Below are 25,135 nucleotides of genomic sequence, written 5' to 3'. Positions count from 1 at the left end.
GCCATTATTGAAGACAAAGTCAGTCTATGTCCAACTAGTTCCATCTTCTGCACCCTCAGCTCCTGGATGTCAAAGCACATAGCCTGACTCACCTGTAAGTTTTCCCATGGGTGCTGCTCCTTGGCATAGTGGTAATGTCGCTGGACTTGTAGCCCAGAAGCTAAAGCGCTGGGGATGTAGGTTCGAATCCCACCATAGCAGATAGTGAAATTTGAATCCAAGTTAAAAGTTGGACGGCACGGTGGCACAGTGGTTAGCGCCAGAGACCGGGGTTCAATTCCCACCTCAGGCGACTCTCTGTGTGGAGTTTGCTCATTCTCCCCGTGTCTGCGTGGATTTCCTCCAGGTGCTCCAGTTTCCTCCCACAATCCAAAAATGTGCAGGTTAGGTGAATTGGCCATGCTAAATTGTCCGTAGTGTTAGGTGAAGGGGTAAATGTAGGAGAATGGGTCTGGGTGGGTTGGTGTGGACTTGTTGGGCTGAAGGGCCTGTTTCCACACTGTAAATAATCTAATCTTGGCTGAATGACAACTGTGTAATCTTTGTCCATTGTTGTAGCTATCACCTTTGTTTCAATAGACCCTTTTGGGGAAGGACATTTGCCATTCCTACTTATCATAGGATCATAAACTCCTGAGTGTGGAAGCAGGCCATTCGGCCCATCATGTCTGAAACAAGCCTCCAAAGACCATCCCACCCAGCCCCACTCCCCCTGCCCTATTCCCATCACTCTGCATTTCCCATGGCTAATCCACTTGTCCTGCACATCACGGGACAATTTAGCGTGGCCAATCCACCTAACCTTCCTGACTATGAGAGGAGCACCTGGAGGAAACCCATGCAGACACAGGGAGAATGTGCAAACTCCACACAGATAGTCACCCGAGGCTGGAATCGAACTCGGCTCCCTGATTACTGTGAGTCAATGGTGCTAACCACTGAGCCACCATGCCTGCCCTTGATCTGGCCTACATGTCGCTCTGGATCCACAGCAATATGGCTGACTGTTTACTGCCCTCTGAGAGGGCTCAGAAAGCCACTCAATTTAAAGGCAATTTGGGATGGGCAATAAATGCTGTTGTTTTCAGCAACACCCACATCCTGTGAGCAAATGGCAACAAACATCTGACGACATGGCCTGGGTTGCAAGTCCCACTGATATCTCCCACACCAGACTCTGACTCGCCTTTCACAGTGTCACAATTGTGAACCATTCCCCTCTTCCCATCCCACCCACCCTGCCCAGTAGACCGACAGCACAGAATGAAACCATTTGCTGGCACCCCCCCCCCAAACTCCTCCCCACCTGCTCTTCATTTTCAGTATGTAACAAAAGCACAGAAAAGGTAAAGGAAAGGAATGAAGGAATGGAAAGAAGCGAGTGGAAGAAGGTAAAACAAACTAAAGAAAGGAAGCAAGGTGGAAAGGTGTGAATGAAGAGAACAGAGCAAGGAAGGCGGGGAGAGTTTGAAGGAAGGAATGGGAGAGGGAGGGAGGGATATGGTAAGAAAGGATGGGGAAGTAGTGGCATAGTGTCAATCCCAATGCATTAGTAATCCAGAGGCCTGGGCTAATGCTCAGGGTCATGGCTTCAAATCCCACTATGGCAGCTGGTGGAGTTTGAAACCAGTTAATATATGCTAAATGTCTGTAACAGTGACCGTGAAACTATCATCAACTATTGTTGTAAACCTCATCTGGTTCACTAGTGTCCTTTAAGGAAAGAAATTTGCCATTCATACCCGGCCTGGCCTACATAAGACCAACAGCAATGAGGTGAACTCTAAACTGCCCTCTGAAATGGCTCTGGCAAGCCCCTTGGGTCAACAGCAGTTTGGGAGAGTCAACAAAGGCTGCCCTCACCAACAGTGATCTCACCAACAGTGCCCACATTCCTTGAAAGAACAAAGAAAGGAAAGAGATGAAGAGGAAAGAAAGAAGATGAGGAGGAAAGAAAGAAGATGAGAAAAAGCAAAATGGAAAAATGTAAGGTGGGCAAATGAAGGAGAAAGCCTATTTGCAGAGAGTAGAACTGATGTTCGGTATGTAATAAAGCACTTCAGTAAGTAGTAGCCCTGAACCAAGCCAGAAGAGCATTTTCGATTTGGTTTTGGATTGATTTATTATTGTCACTTGGCACAGTGAAAAGTTTTGTTTTGCATGTAGTGCAGGCAGATCATACCATACAAATTGCTTTAAGGTAATGGAATAGAGTGAGGAATACAACGTTATGGCTGCAGACAGGGTGCGTAAACAGTGAGATCAACATTAGATTTAAAATCTGAGAGGTCCATTTAGTCATTGAGATTGCTGATGAAGGGCTTATGCCCAAAACGTCGATTCTCCTGCTTCTCGGATGCTGCCTGACTTGCTGCGCTTTTCCAGCACCACACTTCCGACTCTGATCTCCAGCATCTGCAGTCCTCACTTTCTCCCAGGTCCATTTAGTAGATAATAACAGCGGGGAAGAAGCTATTCCTCAATCTGTTGGTACGTGTGTTTAAGCTTTTATCTCTTTTGCCCAATGAAAGAGATTGGAAAAGATTTTAGCTGGGGAGGGAGGGGCCTTTGATTATGTTGGCTGCCTTTCCTTTTCAATGAAGGTTTACTATATCCAAGCTCCAGTGGAGCAGACGGGAGTTTGTTCCTAACAGATTATCTCAGGCTCTGACACTACTTTTCATCATTTACATAAATGATTTAGATGCGAGCAAAAGGGGTACAGTTAGTAAGTTTGCAGATGACTCCAAAATTGGAGGTGCAATGGACAGCGAAGAGGGTTACCTCAGATTACAACAGGATCTTGACCAGATGGGCCAATGGGCTGAGAAGTGGCAGATGGAGTTTAATTCAGATAAATGCAAGGTGCTGAATATTGGGAAAGCAAATCTTAGCAGGACTTATGCACTTAATGGTAAGGCCCTAGGGAGTGATGCTGAACAAAGAGACCTTGGAGTGCAGTTTCATAGCTCCTTGAAAATGGAGTCGCAGGTAGATAGGATAGTGATGAAGGTGTTTGGTATGCTTTCCTTTATTGGTCAGAGTATTGAGTACAGGATTCGGGAGGTCATGTTGCAGCTATACAGGACATTGGTTAGGCCACTTTTGGAATGTTGAGTGCAATTCTGGTCTCCTTCCTATCGGAAAGATGTTGTGAAACTTGAAAGGGTTCAGAAAAGATTTACAAGGATGTTGCCAGGGTTGGAGGATTTGAGCTAAAGGGAGAGGCGGAACAGGCTGGGGTTGTTTTTTCTGGAACGTTGGAGGCAGAGGGGTGACCTTATAGAGGTTTATAAAATTATGAGGGGCATGGGTAGGGTACATAGATGAAGTCTCTTCCCTGGGCTGGGGGAGTCCAGAACTAGAGGGCATAGGTTTAGGATGAGAGGGAAAAGATATAAAAGAGACCTAAGGGGCAACTTTTTCACACAGAGGGTGGTGCGTGTATGGAATGAGCTGCCAGAGGAAGTAGTGGAGGCTGGTACAATTGCAACATTTAAAAGGCATCTAGATGGGTATATGAATGGGAAGGATTTGGAGGGATATGGGCCGGGTGCTGGCAGGTGGGACTACATTGGTTTGAGATATCTGGTCGGCATGGACAGGTTGGAGCGAAGGGTCTATTTCCATGTTGTACATCTCTATGACCCTGCGAATCTATGAGTGCACAGAACTGTCAAGTTCTTGTCTGAGAACAAATGCTTCATGAGTGACTGAGTGATTTCTCCGAAGAATTATCAACTATTTCACTGTCTACTTGATACATTTCTTCATTGTTCTCGTTAAACAACAGGGGAAGTTGTTTCCGAGGATTTTTGAAGTATTCACAGACTTTCCATTATCACTTCCTCTCACAGGCAGCCTGAAGTAAAATCAATCGTGGCCTACTGCCATGTTAATCTAAAACTGGGAACAGGAGTCGGCCATTCAGCCCTTTGAGCCTGCATTGCCATACTGAATGATTATGACCAAAAGCTAACTCAATGCCATATTCCTGCTTTCAGTCCAAGTGCAAGGAAAGATGGCCATTCAGCCCCTCAGGGCTTGTTCCATCATTCCATCTGATAATAGCTCAGTCCTACTTTTCTGGCTTTGCTTCATATTTCTCTTAGTTGTAAAATAATTCTCAGTCTCTGGATTACAATTTCCAATTGACCCCCAACATCCACAGACTTCATAGGGAGATAGTTCCAGATTCTCCCTCCCCTCTGTGGGACAAGTGCGTCCTGACATCAGTCCGGAAGTGTTTAGGCTCAAGTTCTACTGTCGTGCCAGATTCCCATACCCCTGCACCGCATCCAAAGGCCCACCACAGTCACACTGCCCTCTCGAATCTCTTTATCTCCCCTCTCGAATCATTCCATTATTTTAAACACCTCAGTTCAAATACCCTTCAACCCCTAAACTCCAAGGATTTCTTTTGCAAACTCTCCTCATAATTTAACCATTTACTATTTCGGTGATGGTACTGCATTCACTTCAATGCCAACGCGACAGAGCAAACCTCAGCCCAGAGCTCAGTCATTGAAGGAGGACCAGTGCTGGAAATGGTAGTTCAGTAAATCCTGAGTTGTTTCAAGAGCAATTGCTAACCCATTCCTGACAGGGTGAGGAGAATGTGACCACCGTTCTAGTGACTCGCTTGTCTCCTGCTTGGGTTGTACCAGCCTGACCTTGTCCATACACGATACCCACGAATCTGAATCATGTCATTTTCTCAAAAGATAACACTGCAGATGCTGGAAATCTGAAACAAGCGCAGAGGATGCTGCAGAGACTCAGCAGGTCTGGCAGTATCTGTGGAGAGAAAAAGTATCAACATTTCCGGTGCGGTATCAGATCAGCTTCTCTCTCTAGGCAGAAGTGAGTACTGCAGATGCTGGAGATTCGAGTCACGATTAGAGTGGTGCTGGAAAAGCACAGCAGGTCAGGAATCCTGATGAAGGGCCTTTGCCCGAAAAGTCAATTTTCCTGCTCCTCGGATGCTGCCTGACCTGCTGTGCTTTTCCAGCACCACTCTAATCGTGACTCGAATCTCCAGCATCTGCAGTACTCACTTCTGCCTAGAGAGAGAAGCTGATCTGATACCGCACCGGAAATGTTGACACCTTTTCTCTCCACAAATACTGCCAGACCTGCTGAGTCTCTGCAGCATCCTCTGTGTCTGTGTGGGATTCCTCCGGGTGCTCCGGTTTCCTCTCATAATCCAAAGACATGCAGGTTAGGTGAATTGGCCATGCTAAATTGCCTATAGTGGTCAGGGATGTGTAGGCTAGGTGCATTAGTCAGGAATAAACGTAGAATAATAAGATAGGGACATGGGTCTGAGTGGGATACTCTTCAGAGGGTTGGTGTGGACTTGTTGGGCCGAAGGGCCTGTTTCCACACTGTAGGGATTCTATGATTTTATGAAAATGTGCCATTCCTTAAGTCCCAAACAAGGAAGAGCTGCAACCAAAGCTCTGTGTTCTAACTGTGATCAAATCTCATTCACTTATTAACTCCAGGGATGCTGACCTCCATTTGCATCTGATCCAGCTACACCTTAAATTTGATTGATTGATTTATTCAATGTCATGTGTACCAAAGTACAGTGAAAAGCTTTGTTTATGAACAGTACAGACAGATCATTGTAAGCACGGATGTACAGATCAAAAATACTTAAACAGAGGCACACAGGTTACATTGGACAGGGCCTGCACTAGATGACAAATCCACATTCCTATTTTCAAATCCCTGCATGTTCTTATCCTTCCCTAAATAGGTGATTTGCATCAACTCTACACCGCTATCAGATACCTGTGCTCCACTGGTCATGGCCTCGTAAATACCTCTGATTTGCATCATATTTGATCTCAAAATGAGTTTTCAACCACATCTGGCCACCAAGATCATCTACTTCTATTTAATGTAAAATGAGGAACAGGAGTAGGCCATTCAGCCCTTTGAGCCTGCATTGCCATATTGAATGATTACGGCCAAGCACTAACTTAATGCCATATTCCTGTTTTTACTCCAAACCCCTCTCTGCCTTTAACATGTAAACTTCGATCAAACTCGTTTTTGAATATACTGTGCAAATTCCACAGCTTGATCGAAATTCCATTGATTTTGATCACTTCATTTCATTTGCTGCTGAAATCCTCATTTGTACACTTTTTAAAAATGTATGCAGGCGTTGTCATTTATTATCCATTCCTAATTGCTGAGAGGGCAGTTAAGAGTCAACAACATTGTTGTGGGTCTGAAGTCACATCAAGGCCAGACCATGGTGGCTCAGTGGTTGGCACTACTGCCCCACAGCACCAGGGACCCAGGTTTGATTCCACCCTCGGGCAACTGTCTATGTGGAGTTTGCATATTCTCCCCGTGTCTCTGTGTGGGTTTCCGTCGAGTGCTCCGGTTTCCTCCCACAAACTCCCACCACCAAAGATGTCCAGGTTAGGTGGATTGGCCCTGCTAAATTACCCAGAGTGTTCAGGGATGTGTAGATTAGGGTGTTAGCCATGGGAAATGCAGGGTTATAGGGTAGGGAGAAGGGTCTGGATGCTCTTTGGAGGGTCAGTGTGGATTTGTTGGGCCAAATGGCCTGTTTCCACATTGTAGGAATTCTATATATATAAAACACCAAGTAACAAAAGCAGATTTCCTTCCCTAAAGGATATTAGTGAACTAGATGGGTTTATCCCCTAACAATTGGCAAAAGTTTAGTGATTATCATTAGGCTGTTAATACAAGATTTTTATTGAACTCAATGTCTACCATCTGCCAAAGCAGGATTTGAACCAAGGTCCCCAGAATTTCACCTGGTACCTAGTCCAGGGATAATACCACTCGGACATTACCTTCCCCCAAAGCATTTGTCACCTCTGGACTTGACATTGCAAATGCATTCCTGGCTGACCTCCCCACTTCCAAAACAATGACAGTAAAGATAAACCTGACAATTACAGAGCAGTCACTTTTAACTTCAGTAGCGGGAGAACTTCTAGAAACAATTATTCAGGATAGATTTAATGGTCATATGGACAAAGTATAGTTTAATCCAGAAGAGACAGAGTGGATTCGTTTAAGAAAGTTGTGTTTCACTGGAGTTTTTTTTTGAAGAGGTGGCAAGGTTTTGATGAGGGCAATGCTGTTGATGTGGTGTACATTGACTTTCAAAGTGCATTTGACAAACTGCCACATCTATCATCAAAGTTACAGTTTATGGAATAAGAGGAACGGGAACAACGTGGGGAGAAAATTGGCTGAGTGACAGGAAACGGAAAGTAATGGTTAATGGGTATTTTTTGAACTGGAGGAAGGTGGGCATTGGAGTTCCCCACTGGGACTCTTGTTTTCCTGACGTAGATACATGATGTGACAAGTGCATGTGACAACTTCAAAGTTTGCAGATAATATAAAATTTGAGAGTATTGAAAACAGTGAGGATGGTGTAGAACTTGAAAAGCGCATTGTCAAGTTGGTGGAGTGGTCACGTAATCAGTAGTTAAGGTATGCCTACTGGAGGCAGATTCAGTCAAGGAGCATAAGAGAGTAAAACGGATGCTGTAAGTCAGAAGCAAACACAGAAATTACTGGAAAAGCTCAGCAGGTCTGGCAGCACCTGTGAAGAGAAATCAAAGTTAACATTTCGGGTCCAGTGCCTGAAATGTTAACTCTGATTTGTCTTCACAGATGCTGCCAGACCTGCTGAGCTTTCCAGCGATTTCTGTGTTTCTGAATGTAAGAGGGTGTTAGATGATAAGTTAAATAGAAACGATGTACAGAGTTACAGGGAAAAGGCAGGAGGCTAGCACCAAGACAAAATGCTGAGAGAGTCAGTGCAGAAACAGTAAGCTGTAACACTCCTTTCGCACCACCCTCTGTAAATCTAAATCCATCCAGAATTAGAACATAGAACATAGAACATAGAACAATACAGCGCAGTACAGGCCCTTCGGCCCTCGATGTTGCGCCGATCAAAGCCCGCCTAACCTACACTAACCCACTATCCTCCATATACCTATCCAATGCCCGCTTAAATACCCATAAAGAGGGAGAGTCCACTACTGCTACTGGCAGGGCATTCCATGAACTTACGACTCGCTGAGTGAAGAACCTACCCCTAACATCAGTCCTATATCTACCCCCCCTTAATTTAAAGCTATGGCCCCTTGTAATAGCTGACTCCATACGTGGAAAAAGGTTCTCACTGTCAACCCTATCTAACCCCCTAATCATCTTGTACACCTCTATCAAATCACCCCTAAACCTTCTTTTCTCCAAAGAAAACAACCCCAAGTGCCTCAGCCTTTCCTCATAGGATCTTCCTACCATACCAGGCAACATCCTGGTAAACTTCCTCTGCACCCGTTCCAGTGCCTCCACATCCTTCCTATAGTATGGCGACCAAAACTGCACACAATATTCCAGAAGCGGCCGCACCAGAGTCTTATACAACTGCAGCATGACCTCAGGACTCCGGAACTCAATTCCTCTACCAATAAAAGCCAGTACGCCATATGCCTTCTTCACTGCACTATTTACCTGGGTGGCAACTTTCAGAGATCTGTGTACATGGACACCAAGATCCCTCTGCTCTTCCACACTACCAAGTAGTCTACCATTAGCCCAGTAATCCATCTTTTTATTACTCTTACCAAAGTGAATCACTTCACACTTAGCTACATTGAACTCCATTTGCCACCTTTCTGCCCAGCTCTGCAGCTTCTCTATATCCCGCTGTAACCTGCCATATCCTTCCTCACTGTCTACAACTCCTCCGACTTTCGTATCATCCGCAAACTTGCTCACCCAACCTTCTAACCCTTCCTCCAGGTCATTTATAAAAATGACAAACAGCAATGGTCCCAAAACAGATCCTTGCGGAACACCGCTAGTGACGGCACTCCAAGATGAATCTTTGCCATCAACTACTACCCTCTGTCTTCTTCCAGAGAGCCAATTCCTAATCCAAACCTCCAACTCACCCTCAATGCCATATCTCTGTATTTTCTGCAGTAGCCTACCATGGGGGACCTTATCAAACGCCTTACTAAAATCCATATATACCACATCTACCGCTTTCCCCTCATCTACCTCCTTAGTCACCTTCTCAAAGAATTCAATAAGGTTTGTGAGGCACGACCTGCCCTTCACAAAACCATGCTGACTATCCTTGATCACATCATTCTTATCCAGATGTGCATAAATCCTATCCCTTACAATTCTCTCTAAGACTTTGCCCACAACAGAAGTGAGACTCACTGGCCTATAGTTACTAGGATTATCCCTACTCCCCTCTTGAACAAGATCAATTCTGATCTTCAAATCCTGATTCGTGGCAAGCCCTCTTCATAGACCACTCTAGACCAAGAAGTGATGACTGGGATGGGAAGGGATGAAGATAGCTGGACATATTTAATTCAGCAGCTTTGTTGGGCTGGGAGCCTGGAAAAACAGGTGATAGTCGAATGGAACTTGGTGAGAGTTAGAAAGCAATGGGCAGAACAGTGAAGGAACCAAGAGACCAGGCGGATGGGATCAAGTTTGGATTGAGAAGCAGCGAGAGTTGAAAATTTAATTGGATTTCACTAAACACTCACCAATAATGAATTTCTCCCCATTCGCACCAACTTCATAAAGACTTTTTGTCCTTTCATCAAAGCGAAACCAAAATGCCAGTAGCAAAATGATGAGTCCCAGCAACTGCAAAGTAACAATGAGGAAGGTGATCTTAACATTGTTAATCATGAAGATTCTATAGGAAACAGTGTCTAATATATTTATTCTTAATAAACTGCATAGCGCATGAAAGTCATTTAGGGAAGGAAATCTGCATTCCTTGCGTGGTCGAGCCTATATGAGAACCCAACCCACAGCAATTTGTGACTCTTAACCACCCTCTAAAACAACCAACACACTTCTCAGCTGTCTGCAAGGGATACAGGGTTCAAGAATGTGGCGAGCCATCAGCTTCTCCAGGACAATTAGGCATGGGCAGGCCCTCATGTTCCTTGTATGGGAGTCAGTGGTGTAATAGAGTCATAGAGATGTACAGCACAGAAACAGACCTGTCGGTCCAATTTGTCCACGCTGACCAGATATCCCAACCCATTCTAGTCCCATTTGCCAGCACCCAGCCCATATCCCTCCAAACCCTTCCTATTCATATATGCATCCAGATGCCTTTTAAATGTTACAATTGTACCAGCCTCTACCACTTCCTCTGGCAGCTCATTCCATACATGCTCCACCCTCTGCCCCTTAGGTCTCTTTTATATTTTTCCCCTCTCACCCTAAACCTATGCCCTCTAGTTCTGGACTCCTCCACCCAGGGAAAAGACTTTGACTACTTATCCTATCTGTGCCCTTCATGATTTTATAAGCCTCTATAAAGTCACCCCTCAGCCTCTGATGCTCCAGGAAAAACAGCCCCAGCCTATTCAACATCTCCCTACAGCTCAAATCCTCCAAACTTGGCAACATCCTTGTAAATCTCTTCTGAACCCTTTCACGTTTCACAATACCTTTCCGATAGGAAGGAGACCAGAATTGCATGCAATATTCCACAAGTGGCCGAATCAATGTTTGTTTCATATGCAACATGACCTCCCAACTCCTGTACTCAATACTCTAACCAATAAAGGAAAGCATACAAAATGCCTTCTTCACCATCCTAACTACCTGCGATTCCACTTTCAAGGAGCTATGAACCTGCACCCCAAGGTCTCTTTGTTCAGCAAACACTCCCTAGGACCTTAACATTAAGTGTATAAGTCCTGCTAAGATTTGCTTTCCCAGAATGCAACACCTCGCATTTATCTAAATTAAACTCCATCTGCCACTCCTCCGCCCATTGGCCCATCTAATCAAGATCCCATTATAATCATTGGTAACCCTCTTCGCTGTCCATTACACCTTCAATTTTGGTGTCATCTGCAAACTTACTAACTATACCTCCTATATCCACATTCAAATCATTTATATTAATGAAGAATAGTAGTAGACCCAGCACTGATCCTTGTGGCACTCCACTAGTCACAGGCCTTCAGTCTGAAAAAGAACTTTCCACCTCCAACCTCTGTCTTCTATCTTTGAGCCAGTTCTGCAAAATAGGTATTTCTCCCTGTATTCCATGAGATCTAACCTCGCTAACCAGTCTCCCATGGGGAACCTTGTTGAATACTTTACAGAAGTCCATATAAATCACATCTACTACCAAGCTTTTATCAACCTTCTTTGTTACTTCTTCAAAAAACTTAATCAAGTTCCTGAGACATGATTTCCCACACACAAAGCCATGTTGACTATGCCTAATCAGTCCTTGCCTTTCCAAATTTGTGTAAATCCTGTCCCTCAGGATTCCCTCCAACAACTTGCCAACCATCAACCTCAGGCTCACTGGTCTATAGTTCCCTGGCTTGTCTTTATCTCCTTTCTTAAATAGTGGCACCATGTTAGCCAACCTCCAGTCTTTCAGCACCTCATCTATGACTATCAATGATACAAACATCGCAGCAAGGGGCCCAGCAATCACTTCCCTTGCTTCCTACAGAGTTCTAGGGTACAGCTGATCACGTCCTGGGGATTTATCCATCTTTATGTGTTTCAAGACATCCAGCACTTCCTCCTCTGTAAATGGACATTTTTCAAGATGTCACCATCTGTTTCGCCACATTCTATATCTTCCATGTCCTTTTCCACAGTAAATACTGATGCAAAATACTCGTTTACTATCTCTCCCATCTCCTGCAGCTCCACACAAAGGCCTCCTTGCTGATCTTTGAGGGGCTCTATTCTCTCCCTAGTTACCCTTTTGTCCTTAATGTATTTGTAAAAACTCTTTGGATTCTCCTTAATTCTATTTGCCAAAGCCTCTCTCATGTTCCCCCTTTTTGCCCTCCTGATTTCCCTTTAAGTATACTCCTACTGCCTTTATACTCTTCTAAGGATTTACTCGATCTATCCTGTCTATACCTGACATATGCATCCTTCTTTTTCTTAACCAAACCATCAATTTCTTTAGTCATCCAGCATTCCCTATACCTACCAGCCTTCCCTTTCACCCTGACAGGAATATACTGTCTTTGGACTCTTATTATCTCATTTCTGGAGGCTTCCCATTTTCCAGCCATCCCTTTACCTGTGAACATCTGCCCCAAACAGCTTTCGAAAGTTCTTGCCTAATGCCATCTAAGTTAATCTTCCTCCAATTTAGATCTTCAACTTTTAGATCTGGTCTATCCTTTTCCATCACTATTTTAAAACGAATAGAATTATGGTCGCTGGCCCCAAAGTGCTCCCCCACTAACACCTCAGTTACCAGCTCTGCCTTATTTCCCAAGAGTAGGTCAGGTTTTACACCTTCTCTAGTAGGTACATCCACATACTGAATCAGAAAATTGTCTTGTACACACTTAATAAATTCCTCTCCATCTAAACCCTTAACACTATGGCAGTCCCAGTCTATGTTTGGAAAGTTAAAATCCCCTTCCATAACCGCCCTGTTATTCTTACAGATAACTGAAATCTCCTTCCAAATTTGTTTTGCATTTTCGTGCTATTAGGAAGTCTATAATACAATCCCAATAAGGTGATCATCCCTTTCCTATCTCTTAGTTTCACCCAAAAAACCTCCCTGGATGTATTTCTGGGAATATCCTCCCTCAGCACAGCTGTAATGCTATCCCTTATCAAAAATGCCACTCCCTCTCCTCTCTTGCCTCCCTTTCTATCCTTCCTGTAGTATTTGTATCCTGGAACATTAAGCTGCCAGTCCTGCCCATCCCTGAGCCATGTTTCCGTAATTACTATGATATCCCAGTCCTATGCTCCTCGCCATGCCCTGAGTTCATCTGCCTTCCCTGTTAGACCCCTTGCATTGAAATAAATGCAGTATAATTTATTAGTCCTACCTTGTCCCTGCCTGCCCTGACTCACTTCTGTTCTCAGTTGTACCTGTCTCAGATCGATCTCTTTCCTCACTATCTCCCTGGGTCTCATCCCAATGTAGAGGAGACCACATCGGGTGCAACAGATACAGTAAATGATGTGTGTGGAGGTGCAGGTGAATTTGCGACAGATATGTCTCACTGGGAAGACAGGCCGCTTACTTGCGGAACGTTTCAGGGAACACCTCTGGGACACCCGCACCAACCAACCCAACCGTCCCGTGGCTGAACACTTTAACTCCCCCTCCCACTCCGACAAGGACATGCAGGTCCTTGGCCTCCTCCATCGCCAGACCCTGACCACATGACGCCTGGAGGAAGAGCGCCTCATCTTCCACCTAGGAACTCTCCAACCACATGGGACAAATGTAGATTTCTCCAGCTTCCTCATTTCCCCTCCCCCCACCTTATCTCAGTCCCAACCCCCGGATTCAGCACCGCCCTCTCGACCTGCAATCATCTTCCCGACGTCTCCACCCCCACCCCTCTCCGGCCTATCACCCTCACCCTCACCTCCTTCCACCTATCGTATTCCCAGCGCCCCTCCCCCAAATGCCCTCAGCCCACCTTTTATCTCAGCCCACCTGGCACACCAGCTTCATTCCTGAAGAGGGGCTTATGCCCGAAACGTCGATTCTCCTGCTCCTCGGATGCTGCCTGGCATGCTGTGTTTTTCCAGCATCGGATTTTTCAACTCTGGTCTCCAGCATCTGCAGTCATCACTTTCTCCTAATTACCTCCTGCTGGCCCCTCTCCCCCTTGAGAACATTCTGCACCCTCTCTGATCCTGGCACCAGGGAGGCAACGCACCATTCTGGTTTTTCACTGCTGACCACAGAAACATTGATTTGTGCCTCCGATTAGAGAATCCCCTAACACAACCTCATAGTAATGCAACTAATCTAATAATTCAGCACTCCAGGTTAACGTTCTGGGTATAGAGTCATAGAGATGTACAGCACGGAAACAGACCCTTCAGTCCAACTCATCCATGCCGACCAGATATTCCAACCCAATCTAGTCCCACCTGCCAGCACCTGGCCTATATCCCTCCAAACCCTTCCTATTCATATACCCATCCAAATGCCTCTTAAATGTTGTAATTGTACCAGCCTCCACCACATCCTCTGGCAGCTTATTTCATACACGTACAACCCTCTGTGTGAAAAAGTTGCCTTTTAGATCTCTTTTATATCTTTCCCCTCTTTCCTTGTGTGTTCAAATCTCACATGCAGGAGGTGAAATTTGAACTCAGTTAATAACTACAATAAAAGACCATGTAGCTACTGTTGGTTGTTGTAAAAGCCCATCTTGTTCACTCATGCAATTTAGGGAAGGGAATCTATTGACCACACCTGACTTTAGCCAACATGTGACTTCAACCTCACAGCAATGTGTTTAACTTTTAATTGCCCTTGAAATGGTCTGGCAAGTCATTCAGTTCCTTGTCAATTAGAATGATAGAATCCCTACAGTGTAGAAATAAGCCATTTGGCCCATCAAGTCCACACTGACCCTCCAATGAGCATCCCTCCTGGACCATTCCCTTACCCTATCCTAACCTTGTAACCCTGCATTTCCCATGGCTAATCCATCTAGCCTGCACACCCCTGGCAACTAAACATGGCCAATCCACCTAACCTGCATATCTTTGGACTGGTGGGCAGGGGGAACCAGAGCACCCAGAGGAAACACAGGACGAATGTACAAACTCCACACAGGCAGATGCCTGAGGGTGGAATCAAACCCAGGTCCCTGGTGCTGTGAGGCAACAGTGCTAACCACTGAGGCATCTGTGCTGCCCAATTAGGAGTGGGCAATAAATTTTAGTCCAGCCAATGATTCCCACATCATATGAATAAATAAAGAAAGTGTAAATGAAAGGTATCGTTGATAATAGGACAATCTTTTTTTGCAAATGAGCTGTTCTCTCCATCATTCATGGACCAATAGTGTGAAATTTCCCATCGAATATCATTTATAGGGGCTCATTCATTCAAAGGTATTGGCTTAATACCATGTACTCAGAGAGGGATGGTTTTCTATCGTGTCTTTGCTGACTTCCAGATGTTCAAACTGCTTTACTGCCAAGTGGGGTGTGGTACCTGTAATGTGGGAATCGCAGCAACTAATTTGCCTGCAGCAAGATCCCATATTGCAACAATGAAAAGTTCAATTTTTTTAAAAATGGTGTTTGCTTGAGGAATAAATACAAAATATTGTGGAGGAGAGCAGGAAGAAACTCTCGTGTTGTGGGGATTCAATTCAATATCTTCAATAAGAATCTGCAACAATGCAGCATTCTCTTGGTAATGTATTGAGAGCATCAGTCTGGATTCTGTGGCTGAGCTGGACTGGGATTTGAACTTACAACTTTATGGCTCAGAGGTGAGAATGCTATCCAATGAGATATGGCTGAAAAGTAACAAACACCAGTCTGGTCATGAACGGTGGATTGACCACAGCAATGAATGTAGGTAAGTTCAAACAAAGTTATTAAAATGCAATTGAAAATGCAGGAGAGACCAGAGAATCACAAGAACATTTTAAAAAAAGGAGGAAAGCAATTGAAGAAGAAAGGTAGAGAAGCAAATTAACTTTGCTGTAATTTGGACATGAATTTTCACTTCAGGAGATTTGTCTGGAATTGTGACTGCAAGTTACAAACAGCTCAGTGAAACAGTGTGGACTCATATACCCTGTTCATTCAGGGTTTTATACCATTCTTTCCCAAGTTACAGAAAACCAACGGGGGATTCTTATGAAAGGTTGACTATTTCAATTCTAGATAGTAATCTGACATCTTTTAGCCTCTCCTATTTTATTTTGGGCACACTGCAGCGTTGCTGGGTCACTCTTCTCCTTCTCTATCACCCATTCCTCTTCCAATTCTATTTAAGTCTCAGATTTCCTCTTCAATTTGCCGTTACTGCTGAGCACAAGCTGGGGGAGTGTCGATATCTGTGGTTTGGGCGGCAACGATGGTCCTTTTACATATACTGCAGCAGTGTACTGCGTATCAGTTTTGGTTTTTTTTCACTCACGGGACCTAAATGTCACTGGCCGGCCAAGCCTTTATTGCCGTGTCCCCATTACCCTTAAGAAGGGGGAGGTGAGCCGTCTTCCTGAACCGCTGCAGTTGATGTCCTGTCGTGATATGCACAATCCCATTAGGGAGTGAATCTAGGAACTTGTCCCAGCAGTACTGAAGGAAGAGCAATATATTTCCAAGTCAGGATGGTGAGCAGTTTGGAGGGCGAACTTGCAGTTGATGAGTGTTCCCAGGTACATCTGCTGCCCTTGTCTTTCTCAGTGGAAGTGGTGGCGGGTTTGGAAGGTATAGACCAGAAGCTGTCAAACTTGATTTGTCCAAACTGACTGAATATACATCAACCCCCAGCACTCTGACTGTCGGTGCTGCCTCACATCAGTTTGCCATCTCCATTACCAGTCACCTGCAACCTTCAGGGCAGACCATAGAAACAAGGAAAGCCACCACCTCCCCAAACCCCCAGTACCTTAACAACATCCTTCAACTACATTGAGAGGTGGCAGCAACCCTTTTAGAGCCCCGGGCTTGAACCTCGAGATTGATTTCAGTTCTGATTGAAGCGAATGGAGTTCGCACAATGTCACACAAAACAAAATGAACCTGACTGAAGATCTTTGAACATCCCACCAAGTTCCTGGGCACTGCTAAATACCCATCCACACAAACCATGGCAGGGATATGCGCAAATTGAAAATGTTGTACCTCCAGTTTGCTGCTCTCAGAAAAGGCCAGAGAACATTCAGTGTCCGATCAAGGCAATACAGTGAGACACAGTTCCAGCACAGCTATGTAACCCAACCATCAGAAGCAAAGAAGCATTGTTTTTCCCTTCAACACAAGCCTCAAGAAAGAGCTTTTATCTAAGGATTGTTTTAGCCCCCATTTTAAAATGCACAAAAGTTGCTTTATAATAATTTTAAAATTATTTCAAATAATGTTGCAAAGTATGAAAATATTAAAAAGGCATTGATAGATAATTCACTATACAGCAAATAAAGTCTAAAAAAAACAACCAAGGAACAACAATGACCTTATTATGGTCAATATTCATCTTAGAAATTGCTAAACTCTGTTTTTACAAGCAAGTGAAAGTCACACTCAGAAAACAAGCAGAAAGTCCAACCTACCGCAAATATCAGGTTGAGTATAAGGAGACAATATTTAATGCATCTTGCCTGAATCACCACCATTTTGACAATCCTTCAGCAGAAAGTTTTAGCTCGTGTTGTTTTGATGCAGGACGCTCTCAGCACAAAGTAAGTGACAGACTGCTACTTAATCAAAGTTCAACACAGCATGCAGAAAACTTCCTGTCCACCCTGTGACTTATTGCGAAATGCAACAATTCCCCAGTGAATGCTTGGTACAAGACCTAAAAAGGTTGCAGCGTCACACAGTGTAATAAGACAGAAAGCAAACTGTTATTTTAGAATTAGAATTTATTGTCATATGTATTCTTACAAGAAAAATGCAATGAAGAGTGTTCTAAGCCACCCTAACATGGCACCTATAATGATAGAACTCATGGTAAAATCATAAGTTACAAAATGAGGGAAATATATGACAAAGATCATCCAAGTCCATTTAAAGGCTCCTGGCCTTGAAGATAGCTGCTCCTTGTGCTGTTTTTGGAACCCGGAATTATACACCAAGTAAACAAATGGAAAAACTGAACAGAAACACTTTACCAATGATGTTCACACCTCCTCAGCCGAGCTCTGCCCCCCCCCCCCCCGACTCACCCTTAAAGAGGCAGCATCTCCAACTAAAGACATGATACCCTTTCCCCTTTATTTTAAAACTTCCATTAATAAACAGATATAGTTATCAAGATTATACAGACATTGTTGCCAACATACACACATGGTCCAGAATATCTACAAAAGCACAGTATCCATGGGAAAAATGGCTGCTCAGCCCTTATGTAAGATGTTCTGTCCATAGACTATAACGACATGATTCATCTCTCAGGCGGTTCTGAGAAGACTGTCCCCCTGGTGAATGCTCCCACATTGGACTTCCCTGCGCTAATGTACGTTCCTGCTTGGCATTGCCCGCTCACCAACTCCCCTCACACCCACTCTCCTCAATGACTGTGATGGATCCTGGGTGCATGCTCATCTCTTTAGCCAGTGTCCCCTCATGGCTGCCACTCTCAGCCTGCTCCCTGTTGAGTACCTTCTTTCCTGGAGTCAACTGCAGCCCGAGGACCCTCAAAGTTACGTCCTTAATCCCGTGCATTTCCAAAATCCAGGCAACATCTCCGCTGGACAAAATCAAAACAACATTTGCGCACCATTCCTGTCGCCAATCATTGTGTTGGTACTTCCTTTGGAACAGGAATTGTGTGCAGGCAGACAAGTTGTAAACCTGAACAGGAACATTTTAGTTGCAATCTTCCAAAATTCCCTGAAGCCAGAAAACTGGGAAACTGCAAATGTAACGCTGCTATTCAAGAAAGGAGGGTGAGAGAAAATGGGAAACTATAAGCTAGTTCATCTAACATCTATCATTTGGAAAATGGTAGCTTCCATAACTGAGAAGCTGATAGGAGGAAATTAAGAAGATCACAATACAATTAGGCAGAGTCAACATGATTGTACAAAAGTGAAATCACGTGAGGAGGTAATAAATAGGGTGGAGAAAGAGATACCAGTAGATGTGGTGTATTTCGATTTCCAAAAGGCATTTGAAAAGATGCCGCATAAATGTTCACTGTGTAAGAGTTCATAGTTTTAGGTCTTATAGAGGATTGACTAACAAAGGAAATAGATTCACCGAAATCTGTCATTTCAGGCAGTCAAACTCCAACTCTTGAGGTGCCACATGGACAGTTGTGAGGTCTTAACTGTTTACAATAATTTGGAATGAGGGGACTGAGTGCACTCTAGCCATATTTGTGCACAATTTAATTGTAAGTGACAGACCAAGTTGTGAGGAAGAAAGCAAGGGAAATCAATAGGTTAAATGAGTACGGCCGACCACCGTATCCGCGGGTCTTGTTATCATGGTCTCAGTTACCCACTGTTTATCGCTGCCCAAACATATTACAGGGAACATTCCAGAACCAGGGACCAGGGTGTTGCCGGGAAGGTAAATTTTCCATTGAAATGAATGGTTTCGCTACTATCTGCAGTTTTGGTCTTCTGCTGTAGGGCCTGGAACTTATCTACCGCAGGTATGGGGGAATTACTGTAAGCTAAAGTTTGGCAGATGGAGATAATATGAGAAAAGATTAAGTGAATTTTGGACAGAAAGAATAGAAAGGCAGAATTTTATTCAAATGAACTGGGGCTGCAGAATGCTGTGGTCCAGAGGAAGCAAGGTGTCATTGTACATGATTCAGTGAATGCTCGCTAGGTTGATGCCTGGGATGAGCAGATTGTCTTATTGAGCTGGTTGAGGTGATGCTCCTTGGGGTTTAAAGGCCGAAATGAGATCTTACTGAAACATGTAAGATTCAATAGAAGCTGGATGGTGTCAAGCTAATACTATGGAGAGACAGGTTCAAATCCCACCACAGCAACCGAGGAATTAAAATTCATAAAATTAATAAACCTGGAATTGAAAATTCGTTTCTGTGATGGTGACCATGACAACTATCTCCAGTTGTCATAAAAGTCCATTTGATTCACTAATGCCCTTTAGGAAAGAAATTCTATCTGCCTTACCCATTCCAGTCCACATTTGACTTCAGACCCATGGCAGTGTGATTGACTCTTAACTACCCTCTTAAATGGCCGAGTAAACCACTCAATTTAAGGGCAATAGGAATAGACAACAAATGCTGGGCATTGTTGGTTATGTCTATATCCCATGAAAGAAGAAAGGAAAAGAAGAAGTCATGTCCTGTTGCATTACTAATGATGTAGATTATTTTATTCACATATTGAAATTACTCTTTACACTACAAGGATCAAATCAATTACCATTTTATTGAGTTGTGGAGCAGGTGGGATCAAATGGCTTATGCCTGGGCCTATTTCTTATGTTCTTATTTTCTTATGAGTCCTGCATTGCTTAATGTCAGCAAAATACTTAAAGTCAGCCTTCAGCTGTTAAACGGGAGCTGCGTTCTGGCCAGAGCAGGTGCAGAAGTGGGAGAAGCAGCAGGAAGAGATAGCGTTGAGGTCAATAATGGGGATCAAGCCCCATCAAGGGGTCAACGTCAGTGATGGCCAGGACCCCAAGTGGGGTTGGGAGCTGAACATTTTGGGTTGCAAGCTCCAAGGGAGCAAGGGCCATTGCAGAGCACCAGCACCCCTGCCGCTGTACTCAAGACTCGTCACTGTCCTGGCCTCTGTTCACATTGACCTTTTATTCATCCCTCGCCCCCACCTCTCAGTTTTCACTGAGGGAGGGGGTAGCGACGAATTGTTTAGGCCTGGCAAGAGTGTTATGGAGGAACAACACTTGAGAAGCACTGCCTTACACACTTGGCCAAGGCCTCAACCCACAATGTGTATCAGTCAGCACTCATAATGAAAATAGCTACACTGAACTCTAACGTTGCTGTTAAGTCTCACACCCAGACTTTGCAGCCCTCATCACTCAGCTGCATAAACATGACATCTATGCAGTCATTGACAGACTTCCTTCTCTCTCTTTCTCTCCCTAGTGACAGTCACAGGAAGCAGCAGCTCACTCACTGTGAGGTGTTACAATTGCAGTTGGTGTTACTGCTGGACATTCAGACACCAGAATGAAATCTAGCCTGATGGATGCAGCGTTACAGGGATACGGTAAGGGGATGGGTCTGGGTGCTCTTTGGAGGGTCAGTGTGGACTCGTGTCGAATGGCCTGTTTCCACACTGTAGGGATTTGACAGATCTTGCTACATTTCTTAAATATTTAATGTAGTGGTCTTTCATGAAACATAAGCACACAAGCAGTTTAAACAAAAAAGCAGACCATTACTGCCCAAGAGAAATTGGAATAAAATAAAACAAACTGAATTATTTATATATAACACAGTTTGAGACATTTCAAAACACATGTCAAAACAATCTACTCCACAACACCAACACTTCACACTTAATGAAAAGTGCAGAGAAATTCCTTCTTTGTTGATTCTGTCGGTTTGACTTCATTGTTTTCTTCCTCCATTCCTGCCCTGTCAGTTGTGAAACTTTTTCGCCGAATCTTCACATCGCTGAGATCTCAGACTTTCTCAGTCTTGAATAACCAAACGCTCCAGGTCTCGAAGTTTCACAAACAACACTCTTTCACTGAGGTAATTATTTCCTTACTGCTCTGAACAAATTCCTTTTCCTGGAGAAACTATGCCTGCATCAGACTTCAGTCACAAATTGGTTTTGTAATAAGTCACCCCAATAGCTTTCTGGAAGATGAGACATGGTGATATCTAACATTTTAAGCACCTCCAAGTTTTTCAATCTGATTGATGCAGGGTCAACTTTTGAATTTCCGGTTTCTAATTCAATCTCAAATTGTTTGAACATCGTTGCTTCAAATCCTACTGCTTTCACCCCGTAAGTAAGGACAATTTTCGCTTGACTTGTCACATGATTTACTGAAGGAAAGAGGCAAAGAGGCTTAAATTCATAAGGGATTGGCTCTAAAGAGGGTAACGTTAATATTTAATTGGCTCCACCCATTACATGATCTCTCACTCAGTCTGGGAGTGGAGACAGGATACAGACATCATGGGCTCTTATCTTACTCAGCAGCCTCCTGTGTGGCATTTTATCAAAGGACTTCTGAGAACCCATGTAGATAACATCCATTGGCTCTCCCTTGTCTAGCCTGCTTATTACTTCCTCAAAGAATTCTAGCAGATTTGCCAGGCTTGACCTCCCCTTGACGTGACCATGCTGACTTTGCCCTAATTTACCATGCACTTCCAAGTATTCAGAAATCTCATCTTTCGCAATGAACTCTAAAATCTTACCAATGACTGAGGTCAGGCTGATCGGCCTATAATTTCCTGGCTTTTTCCTTACTCCCTTTTATAGTGGTGGGGGGGGGGGGGGGGGGTACAGGTGTTACACTAGCAATTTTCTAGTCCTCTGGAACCCTCCCTGACTCCAGTGATTCCTGAAAGATCACCAGTAATGCCTTCACTATCATTTTAGTTATTTCTTTCAGAAGTTTGGAGTGTAGTCCATCTGGTCCAGGTGATTTATCCACCTGCGGACCTTTCAGTTTTTCTTGCATCTTCTCCTTGGTAATAGCCAGCATACTCACCTCTGCACTGCAACCGTCTTGAATTTTTGGGATGTTACTCGTGTCTTCCACCGTGAAGACTGATGCAAAGTATTTATTCAGTTCCTCAGCCATTTCCTTGTTCCCCATTACTACTTCTCCAGTGTCGTTTTCCAGTGGCCCAGTGTCACTAACTAATGGTCAGAGCCTCAAGATTGTCAGTGAGAGAGTTAGGAGTGAGATGAGGAGAAACGTCTTTACTCAGAGAGTTGTTAGGATTTGCAATGTGCTGCCTGGGAGAGTAGGGGATGGGGATTCCATTGGAGGTTTCAAAAGACATTTAGATATATATTTGAAAGTGATGAATTTGGAACATTATGGAGGTGGAGCTGGGACTAGCTGGGCAGATCTTTCAGGAGCTGCTACAGACATGATGAGTTGAATGGCCTCCTTCTGTACTATAAATTCTATGGTTCTGTGGTTCTATGATTCTAACTGCCTGATTTGAATCTCTTCATTATCGGCCATTGTGCCCTCAGCTACCTGACCCCTGACCTCTGGAGTTCCTTCTCCAAACTGTGCTATTTTCCCAGACAAGCATTCCTGGCACTTTCTGGTGTTTGCCCCCGGGGGGTGTGGGGGGTGGGGGTGGAACTGGGTAAAGGCTGTTTAAGATTATTTACTGCCACCAACCATCCTTGACAGGATGAATTGTGTCTCTATACTGTTAAGATTCAGTTTACTGTTTTCTACACTCACAAAGGACGAAAGGCAGATTAAAATTCACACTCTGAAGGATTTCATTAAAGAGGGTTTAATCATGCGAACTGCTGACAAGCCAAAAATCTACAACCACTTAAATAAGTTACAAGAACAACAAATCAAGTGAGAGATGAGGAGTGGATAACTTGGGTTGGATGTATTCCTGGAGCTCTCATCACATGATCTATCCTCCCCCGCAACACTCCTATCATTGGTCACCTCACAGACCCACTAGCGTGACACTTACTGTTTCTACTGCCAATAATTTTTCTGGTGAATAAACTAAAGATAAACCAAAAGAAAGACACTATTTTTAAAGACTCTCCTCTGAGTTTTTCTCTCGCCTTCCTAGAAATTAATCTTTAATGCCTGGGGACATTCCATGGGTGTTGGGAACCCTGTGTGAACGATTAGACAATCTGGTGTTGAACAAACATGGAGTATCACATGTAATCCAAAATATTGGAATCATTTCATCAAGGAACTCCAGCACATTTGTTACCAGTTATCAAGGTTCATTAATAGTAATGAGAATAACAGTTAATAAATAAAGTAATGAGGGTGGCTCCAGCCTCAAGAGTTCATGCCCTGTGTACTGTATGAATTAAGGATGTTTCCCACGTCCTTGACAACCATTTCTGCAGGAAGTATCTGCAGCTTGAGCTCCAGGTTTCAGAGCTTGATCGGGAGCCAATGTCATAGTGGTGTACGCAAGAGGTTAAGAGCTACATAGTGAGCATATTTATTGATGTGGTTCTCCAACAGATTCAAGTACACAGGGAGATGGGGTTTGGCAGCAGGTAAAGAAACAGTGCAGGAATCTCCGCAGCGTATCCCACTATCTAGCCAGTATTTACGAAGACTGATGAGCGTGTTGGCTCATCTGGAGGAGGGGTTCTGGGATGGGGGCAGTTCGGGTGTAGGAGTACTGCCAGAGCCAAGCCTGTGGTACCACAGATACCATATTTATAGAAGGAAGAAATATAATAATATAAGAAATATGAGCAGGAGTAGGCTATCTGATCCAATGAGCCGGCTCCACCATTCAATAACATCACGGTGGATCTTTTCATGGACTAAGCTCCACTTAACCCACCCGCTCACCATCACCCTTAATTCATTTACTAATCAAAAATCTATCCATCTATTGCCTTCATAACATTTAATGAGGTAGCCTCAACTGCTTCACTGGGCAGGGAATTCCTGATGAAGGGCTCTTGCCCAAAACATTGATTTTCCTGCTCCTCAGATGCTGCCTGACCTGCTGTACTTTTCCAGCACCACACTCTCAACTCTGATCTCCAGCATCTGCAGTCCTCACTTGTGCCCAGGGATTTCCACAGATTCACAACGCTTTGGGTGAAGAAGTTCCTCCCCAGCTCAGTCCTAAATCTGCTCCCCCTTATTTTGAGGCTGTGCCCCTTGGTTTTAGTTTCATCCGCCAGTGGAAACAATCTCCCTGCTTATGTCTCACCTACTTCCTTTGTAATTTTAGATGTTTCTATAATATCTCTCCTCATTCTTCTGAATTCCAATGAGTATAGTCCCGGTCTACTCAATCCCTCCTCACAAACCAACCCTCTCAACTCCGGAGTCAACCTAGTGAACTTACTCAGCACTCCCTCCAGCGCCAGTACATTCTTTCTCAAGTAAAGAGACCAAGATTGTACACAGTACACCAGGTGTGGCCTCACCAACACCCCATACAGCTGCAGTATGACCTCCCTGTTTTTGCATTCTATCTCTCTGACAATGAAGAAACAATATTCCATTTGCTTTCTTAATTACCTGCTGCACCTGCAAACCAATGTTCTGTGACCCATGCACAAGGACACACAGTTCCCTCTGCACAGCAGCATACTGCAATTTTTCACCATTTAATAACAGTCCAGTTTGCTGTTATTTCTGCCAAATTGGATGACCTCACATTTATGAACATGGTACTCCATCTGCTAGACCCTTGCCTACTCACTTAACCAATCCATATCCCCCTGCAGACTTTCAGTGTCTTCTGAACAACACTGGAATTAATAGGGATTCTATAGTTAGGGGAGCAGGCTGGCATTCTCACAGCCAGCAAGATGAATCCAGAATCCATACGTTGTCCCCTGACATCAGGGTCATGGAGGTCACTGACCAGATACAGTACGTTCTGGAGCAGAAGGTGAATAGCCAGAGATTGTGGTGTTTAAATGTACTGATGAAAGGTGGATGAGGT

General features: G+C 44.1%; 1 protein-coding gene across 2 annotated transcripts in view; it reads right to left on the bottom strand.

Moving 5' to 3' along the window:
- Nucleotides 1-25,135, bottom strand: part of LOC140457925 (CD9 antigen-like) — a 108,209-nt gene that overhangs the window by 17,979 nt on the left and 65,095 nt on the right. The window contains exons 1-2 of one of the 2 annotated variants that reach the window (XM_072551736.1): nucleotides 17,118-17,310; nucleotides 9,591-9,693 (exon numbers count right to left, since the gene is read on the bottom strand). In XM_072551736.1, coding sequence (XP_072407837.1) covers nucleotides 9,591-9,693; nucleotides 17,118-17,180 — 166 coding nt within the window. In that variant the 5' untranslated portion in view covers nucleotides 17,181-17,310. Of the gene's footprint in view, nucleotides 1-9,590; nucleotides 9,694-17,117; nucleotides 17,311-25,135 lie in introns of those variants that run through there. The other variant, XM_072551737.1, reaches the window with a different exon arrangement.

Source organism: Chiloscyllium punctatum, chromosome 32 (genome assembly GCF_047496795.1).
Source record: "Chiloscyllium punctatum isolate Juve2018m chromosome 32, sChiPun1.3, whole genome shotgun sequence".
Classification (NCBI taxonomy): Eukaryota; Metazoa; Chordata; class Chondrichthyes; order Orectolobiformes; family Hemiscylliidae; genus Chiloscyllium; species Chiloscyllium punctatum.
This window is presented reverse-complemented; position numbering and strand designations above follow the sequence as displayed.